Here is a 7,519-nt window from a genome sequence, read left to right on the forward strand (position 1 = left end):
CCAGAGGTTTGACAAATTAGGCCTTTCAGCACAGAATAAAAAGGATGGAGAGACGGTATGTCCAAAGTTTATGCAACTGTGGAGGAGATGAACAGGGAAAGGCAATTAGCTATTACACCTAATAGTGAGGACTCAGGAATGTCCCATGAAATTATGTAAGAGCAGATTTTCAGTAAATTATTTTTTTTCACCACAAATAATTAAGCTATTAAATTAATTATTGTAGGATCTTACAGATTTTGATATATATAGGTGGATAATTATTAATACGTATATAATCCTGATACAATTGACATCAAAGCATGGTTAGGCAAAGCAGAGAATGAAGCAAGGGCTATTAAAAATATAGATCCAGACAGAGCATCTGGAGGTGCCTGAGGGCTGTTGAATGAACTAATGCAGACAGAGCCTTTGGAAAGCTGTAAGAGATTACTGGAAGATGATGCCGAGATTTCTGCTTTTTTGAAATAAACTAAAACCTGTTTCTGTGCTAATAAAGTTACAACAGTATTTATTTTCTTATTTTTATGAAGCTTTCGTTTTCATATTACTTTGCAATCCACAAGAATCAATGTTTTGTAAGTATGCGCACACACTTTGTAACATTTATCGTGTTCAATGCTGCCAGAATTCTTATGCAGAATTCTTCTGCTTCTTTACAGCTGAACATTTACAGATGCTAGAGCTGGTACTACTTGGCTCTCACACCTCCTGCCAACTAGCCAGGTGTTAAGCAAAGTGAGGGCAAAAAGCCTGCACGTCTAGGTTTGTACTCTGTCGGAATTCCTTGCCAGGACTCCCCTCTCCCTCTCAAATAAAGCATTACATACTTCCTTACACATACAAGCAAACAAACAATAATGCAAGAAAGTAAAGATAACTCTCAGCTTTACTGTAGATTTTGGTTGGTTGTAAATGAAAATCACTGTGACCATACTGAGCAACATGAGTTGTGGGTTTCATTCAAGCATATATATTTGCAACTATCAAATTTGGGTATTACTTTATAAAACATAGTTGATTCTTCCAGACATTTCTTCTTATTTAAAGATCTTATATATCTGACTTCATTTTCAAAACCTCTGAGAGCAAAACCAAATTCACTTTGCCATTTTGCAGATACAAACAAGTTCTAGTTTCTTGTAGCTGTTATCTATATGAATTACTAGATCAAGCTTGCATTTTATTCAAATCTCTGCTGATGAAAGCGTTTCTACTTCCAGACACGCCTTATAAAACCAAGCTTGGTACTAAGGGTAATTTACAGGACAGAAGTTTACTTCAATATACAGAAAGAAACACATCATTTTCAGCAGTACTTTACATACTTAGACAAGTTCTTATTATTTCAGGAGTCATACACATAGCATTTCACCACGTTCTAGCTGCAAATCCTCTTTAGCACAGCATTCTTTTCTGGTAGGATTTTTGATCACAGTGTTTTGAAAAGTAAAGGCTCTACTGTGTCGTAATCAAGCGTCATTTAGTAGAAGTCATTCTTGGTTGGATGCTTTGGGTGAAGCACAGTGTGAGATGGACCTGTGCCTGGCAGTAGTATTGGGTATATTTCACAATCAAAGCCTGAGGTTTGGGCTGCAGAGCTGATCTAATTCATGATGTCTGGCTGGCCATGTCCTCCATCCTCAGCACCTTTCCTTAAATATGGATCTTAATGTATACTGTAACTAGAAGAGGCCTTTATTATTCTTTTAATAGAAACAGAATGGTTTGGGTTGGAAGGGACCTTAAAGATCATGCAGTTTCAATCCCCTGCCATTGGCAGGCACACCTTCCATTAGACCAGATCGCTCAAAGCCGCATCCAGCCTGGCCCTGAACACTGCCAGGGATGGTGCAGCCACAACTTCTCTGTGCAACCTGTTCCACAGTCTCAGCACCCTCAGGGTTTTGTGAAGGGTTTTGTCCCAATACCTAGTCTAAATCTTCCCTCTTTCAGTTTAAATCCATTCTCTCTTGTCCTTTCCCTACATACCCTTGTCAAATGCCCCTTCCAGAAAAATAAGTGACTTTTCACATGGTAAGTAACTTTTAATTCATTTCTTATACTTTCTGCTAGATCCTATCACAAAAACAACTCCCCCCCACCTTTGCACACTAGCAGTGAAACCAAGGTTGTGCACACTAGTGAGGAGGATACCAGCAAGATTTCTTACAGCTATACAAAAGCCCACAGGATTTCAAAGGAAAAGCAACCTTAAGTTTTCTATCCTGCCCTTATATGCCTGCAGCCCTTGTTACCCCTACATTTGGCTATCAAGATCATTCCACTTATTAGTGTAAAATTAGCTAATTAGTTAATGTTCCTCATCTTCCCAACTCAAGCCGTCTAAGAAGGTCTCTGAGGTTTCTTTCTCCAGCCCTCCCTAACCCTACAGAAAGCTGCTGGGAAATTCATTGTATCTGAGTGCTTTTGGAGCTAGCCCACAGTGGCGATTTCCTCGGGCTGCCACGGCACTTGGGCAGTGTCGGAGAGTCCCACGAGACTTGATTTTCCGATAGAACGCGTTTTCTGCTAACACTCGGGAATCGATCCCGCACTCGCAAGGTACCGAGCGCGCTCTACCCGACGTTCACCCCTTAGCGGGGCTCTGGGCAAGGACGTCCTGCGAGGACCCTAGCGCGCTCCCCGCAGGCGTCCGGGAGCCGCTGTAGCAGCGGCAGCCCCGCTCCGCTCCCAGCAGCTCCCGCCCCGCGGGCGCGGCACAGCCCGATGCCGGCGGCTGCGGCTCGACCCCTCGGTCCTGCCCCTGAGCATGGCTGGGCGGTGATGGGCGGTGATGGGCGGTGATGGGCAGTGCTGGACGCCTCACACCCAGCCCCGTCCCGCCCCAGGCTCGCATCCCCGCCGCCTCCACGGGCGGCCGGAGGAGCCGGACGCGGTGGAGAGGTGGGGGAAGGGGGACGGGCTGTTTAAAAGAGGAGGCAGGTGAACGGGGAGGGACCTTAAAGCTCAGGGGCGGCGAGGCTGGGACCGGCCGCTCCTCTGGCACTGACGGACCCGGGAGCGGAGCAGAGCAGCGCAGCGCAGGGCGCCGCTCGCGTTTCGGGTGCTCTGAGCCGAGCAGGTGAGGGTTTGGAGCAGCTCTTGTGTGCTGCGGTGGGGTATGGGGATTAGACTGTGCGGTCCCGGAGCGGACCGGGACCTATGAAGTGCTCCGGGACCGGGGAGGCTTCAGGCAGCGCTGTGCGGCTGGGCTGGGGTTGCGGCCCGGGACGGTTTGGAAACTGGCGTGTGGTGGCTCGAGCCGAGTGCCGTCGGCAGTGGCGTTCCTGTCGACAAAGGCTCGCTGGGCGCTCACTGTCCGCCCCGGCGCTCGGCACCCAGCGGGAGCGGAGGGGGGGCACCGGCTGGGGGCCGCCGCGGGGCGTCCAGGCGGGAACCACCAAGTGGGGATTTCGAGCGCTGTCCGACCGGTGTTGTCTTCGTTGGCAGGGTACGTACCCCGGGGGCTTCACTCAGTGCCCACAGCCAGCTTCAGCGTTTCTGCAGCGGTAAAGGAGCAGGGAGAAATGTTGTTTTTTCAGCATAAACTGCAACACTGGTTCAGAACTACAGTGTGAGACTGTACTTGCTCATCCCACTGGGATACACACATCAAATGCTTTCATTCAGTCCTGGGTAGCCCCTTGTGAAAGTTTCATTGACTTTAAAATGTCCATGCACTAGACAATGAGGAAGGTTTTAAGGAAAAGATGCGGGTATCTGATCATGGCCTGGAGTTTGGGTCAATGTAAAAAGCTGCATAAAACGCTGCCAGTTTCAGCAAAGTATGAGAAGTCCAAGGAATTCCAGCCACTTTCTCAAAATATGTTGGTTTTTTTTTTTTTGTCTTACCCAATTTTATCTTTCCTCATCACAGTAAATCTGACCTCTCCCTTCTGCCTCAGGGCTTGTACAGACAAGCTAGGCCCTTGTACCAAGGGTGTGTTGGGGCAGGCTACCCCTTTGCTTGTGTTGTAACTACACCAGGGTTTCAGAAAAGTTTTTTGGTTGGTTTTTTTTTTTTTGTGGGGTTTTTTTTTTTTTCTTCACTTATGTGAGAATGAGAGATTTTGACAACTTGGCCCAATGTGGTGGTGCAAGGTACCATGCTCTGCCTGCAGCACACAGCCTGCAGTAAGAGGACACAAAGCTTTTATCCATGGCCAGTGTAGCTTCCCCCACACAGCAAAATTGAGCCCTATCCTTGAAAGATGACGGACCAGCTATGCAAGTTCCCAGCTCTGATTTCAAAGTGTTTTGTCCAATTCAGTGGTCGTTTCCAATGGCTGCAATCAGTGAAAGCTGAGCCCTGAGACTGAATTCTGACTTCAGCAAAGCTTACATTTAACTTTCAAAAGGCAGAGAATGTGGATTTTCCTTCTCAAGAGAAGGAGGGGAGTTGAAAGCTTGACCTCCTGTTTATTCTGCTGAGGTGTGATAGTATCTAGAAAATCAACATAAACTCTTTTGCTGAGGGATTTTTTTCTCTCAACTCTATGGCTCTGCTTGTCTCCCTTTTGGATGAGATAGCAATGAATGTGGAAGGGCAGGCTCTGCAGTATCTTCCTCCTTTGCCTGTTGGTTTGTGCTATATATGCGTGCAGACTTGACAGAGCTGGCTTGCGGCTTCTCAACAGTGTTAACAAAATCACATGCTTTACTTATGAGACGAAGGTCCATGTCTGAGCTGCAGCAGAAAGCCTTGAAGACCTGCTGGAGGTGTCTGTGTGGCTTCTGCTTAAGAAGGCCAAATAGTACTTTCCTCAGAAGCAAGAAAAGCACCAGCCTGGCCTTCCTAGGGCTGTGGTGTTGGCAAAGAAATCCTGTGGAAACTAGTCGAAGTCTCTACTTTGTCTAGATAGGCCTTAACTCATGCCATGATGGTGATATCGATTGCTTTGGGAAATAGAGGCAAAACCCTGATGAAAGTAAACCACAGAAAGGGAAATATCTTAAAGGTAAGGAGAGCATAGAGGATGTATGGAGGAAATGCATTTGAAAATGTAACTTATTTCCTGTTTAAGCCTTCTTGAGAAATATATCAAGGTATGCTTGTTCTGTTGTAAATACATGAAAGGAGAGGGTTTAATAAGCTGTTTAAATCCATAAACTTATGGATGACATTAATGAAAATAACCTGCATTTGCATATGACTCCTGAGTGAGTGTTAGGAAGTCCTCTCGTTCATAGGAAGTCTAGAGCTGATTTTTGCACCCTTTGATAAGTGATCATTTGGTGTATTATGTCGTCCTGCAGGTAAAAGGACACAGAAGAGAAGATGGACTGGGGAACTCTGCAGGCCATTTTAGGAGGTGTAAATAAACACTCCACCAGCATTGGGAAGATCTGGCTCACAGTCCTGTTCATCTTCCGTATCATGATCCTGGTTGTGGCTGCAGAGAGAGTCTGGGGAGATGAACAACAAGATTTTGTCTGCAACACACTTCAGCCTGGGTGCAGAAATGTTTGCTATGATCACTTTTTCCCCATCTCTCACATCAGACTCTGGGCCCTGCAGCTGATCTTTGTTTCCACACCTGCACTGCTGGTGGCCATGCATGTAGCTTACACGAGACATGAGAAGAAAAGACGATTCAGGAATGGTGAGAAAATAGATATTGAAGAGCTCAAAAATGAAAAGATTCACATTCGGGGGCCCCTGTGGTGGACATACACCAGCAGCATCTTCTTCAGGATCGTCTTTGAAGCAGTCTTCATGTATGTGTTCTATTACATGTATGATGGGTACCAGATGCCTCGCCTAGTGAAGTGCAATGCCTGGCCCTGCCCCAACACAGTGGATTGTTTTGTTTCTCGGCCCACTGAGAAAACCACATTTACCATTTTCATGCTTGCTGTGTCTGGGATCTGCATGATGTTGAATCTGGCTGAGTTGTGTTACCTAGTGATAAAAATCTGCATGAAAGAACCCAGGAAAACATCAGTTTTAAAATAATTCCACAGTTTCAGGATTTCCTAGCTCCCCATTTCCCTCAAACATTCTTAGGTGTCAGAAAGCAATAAGCAATGTTTTTACACTCAAGGAAAAAGACAAAAATAAACAATAATTCATGTTTTAAAAATAGTCTCCCTGGGAAGCTGCCACTGAGGAAAGTTTTAAAGATCATTCAGTATTCCTGCATCCACAAATTAGAGCAGCCTTCTGGCAGCAGCTCTTCCAAGCATGCCTGCTGCTGGGATCCTGTTGTTGGGACAGAGTCACTTTTCAAAAAGAGGGCTTTAGTGCCCAAAGAGAGAGCCAGGAATCACAAACACAGTGTCAACTTCAGAGGCAAGCTAATAACAAAGGGTTTTGGTCAAAAGTGGGGTGAAGGATTTGGGGGTGGGGGAAGGGGTAATCTACAGCTTGTGAAAAGGAAGAAGACAGGGAAGTGACTGTGTTTATAGCACGTCCTGTCCTCTCTGGAGGGCAAGGGAAGGGCTTAGGAACACAGGTACTCTATGGCAATATGTGCTACCAGCTCTGCTGAGCATCTGTGATGGGGTTTTTTTAGTTTTTATCTCCTTACCTACACTGAGTAGCATCTCCTAAGGAGTTGGGGGTGGCCAGTCTCAACTACTTCTGAATGTCATTTAAGCCATTGCTGCCTCCCTCCAGTTGCAGGGGCTGCAGCAGTGGGAGGAATGAAGTTTGTTCTTTCACTCTCCTGCAAAAAAGGGTTGTCACTTTTGAGCAGCAGGTGGGGGCAGTATAACTGTCTTCCTCATTTTGGTCCCCCTCAACACATTGCGAAGAATCTCAGTACAGTAGATTTTATTCAGTGAAGAAACATCTTACCACCTGATTGTGCCCCCTCAGCTGTTACTTTTTTTTTTCAGTAAAAGCTAAGAAAAATCATATCATTTCATTCTGTTACCCAAAACAAGTGCTTCAACTTGCAGCATGAGACACAGTAGATCGCACCTACCAGTGCTCCTTCCATCAGTCCCTTTTTCCTATAAAACCTGCACAGCTTTTCTTCATAAATTTTTCTCCCTACCTTCTCTCTGTTTCAAGTGAGTGCATCAAACCACTTTCAATCTCTCTGACATTTCACATTGTGATACTGAATCTCCCTTCCTTTTCTTACATTAGGTCTAATGGGAATTACAGACTGCTTGCAGAGCTAAAAAAGCAAAGGGACCCAATCAGAAATAAGGAGGGACTTGGTATTTTTCTTGAAGTTCACATTGCTGAGATGTGAATTGTACATTACCAACTTGAAGGGCTATGTGAGTCTGGTCTTCTCTCTTCAAAGTAGTCTCAAAGACAGGTTTTATCTGTCACTGTTATAGGCAGCTACACCAGCAGATACAGCAGCAGTTTTATCTCCCAAGTGCCTGCCCATTGAACCCACTTCTAGAAAGCTGGGTATTTCTCCTCTTTGGCTTTAATAACTGGCTTGTCCCTAGAATGAATGCATGCTATTTCAGCTTCTCTGTTTGCATCCATCTCTTATTGTACACTTAAGTTTATCACTGTTGGATTAAACCAAGCTGCATGAGTTAAGACCTG

At 45.5% G+C, this 7,519-nt stretch overlaps 1 protein-coding gene across 1 annotated transcript; it reads left to right on the top strand.

Moving 5' to 3' along the window:
- Window positions 1–2,950: 2,950 nt before the first annotated feature.
- On the top strand, window positions 2,951–6,532 carry LOC136013956 (gap junction beta-2 protein-like). The gene is made up of 2 exons (XM_065678582.1): window positions 2,951–3,085; window positions 5,260–6,532. Exon 2 carries the CDS (start codon window positions 5,282–5,284, stop codon window positions 5,957–5,959), a length of 678 nt encoding a protein of 225 aa, XP_065534654.1. The 5' UTR covers window positions 2,951–3,085; window positions 5,260–5,281; the 3' UTR covers window positions 5,960–6,532.
- The last annotated feature ends 987 nt before the right edge of the window (window positions 6,533–7,519 follow it).

Source organism: Lathamus discolor, chromosome 4 (genome assembly GCF_037157495.1).
Source record: "Lathamus discolor isolate bLatDis1 chromosome 4, bLatDis1.hap1, whole genome shotgun sequence".
NCBI classification, from domain to species: domain Eukaryota; kingdom Metazoa; phylum Chordata; class Aves; order Psittaciformes; family Psittacidae; genus Lathamus; species Lathamus discolor.

Excerpts from the sequence above, each read along its gene's own strand:
- LOC136013956 (XM_065678582.1), top strand. The coding sequence starts at position 5,282 with ATGGACTGGGGAACTCTGCAGGCCATTTTAGGAGGTGTAAATAAACAC.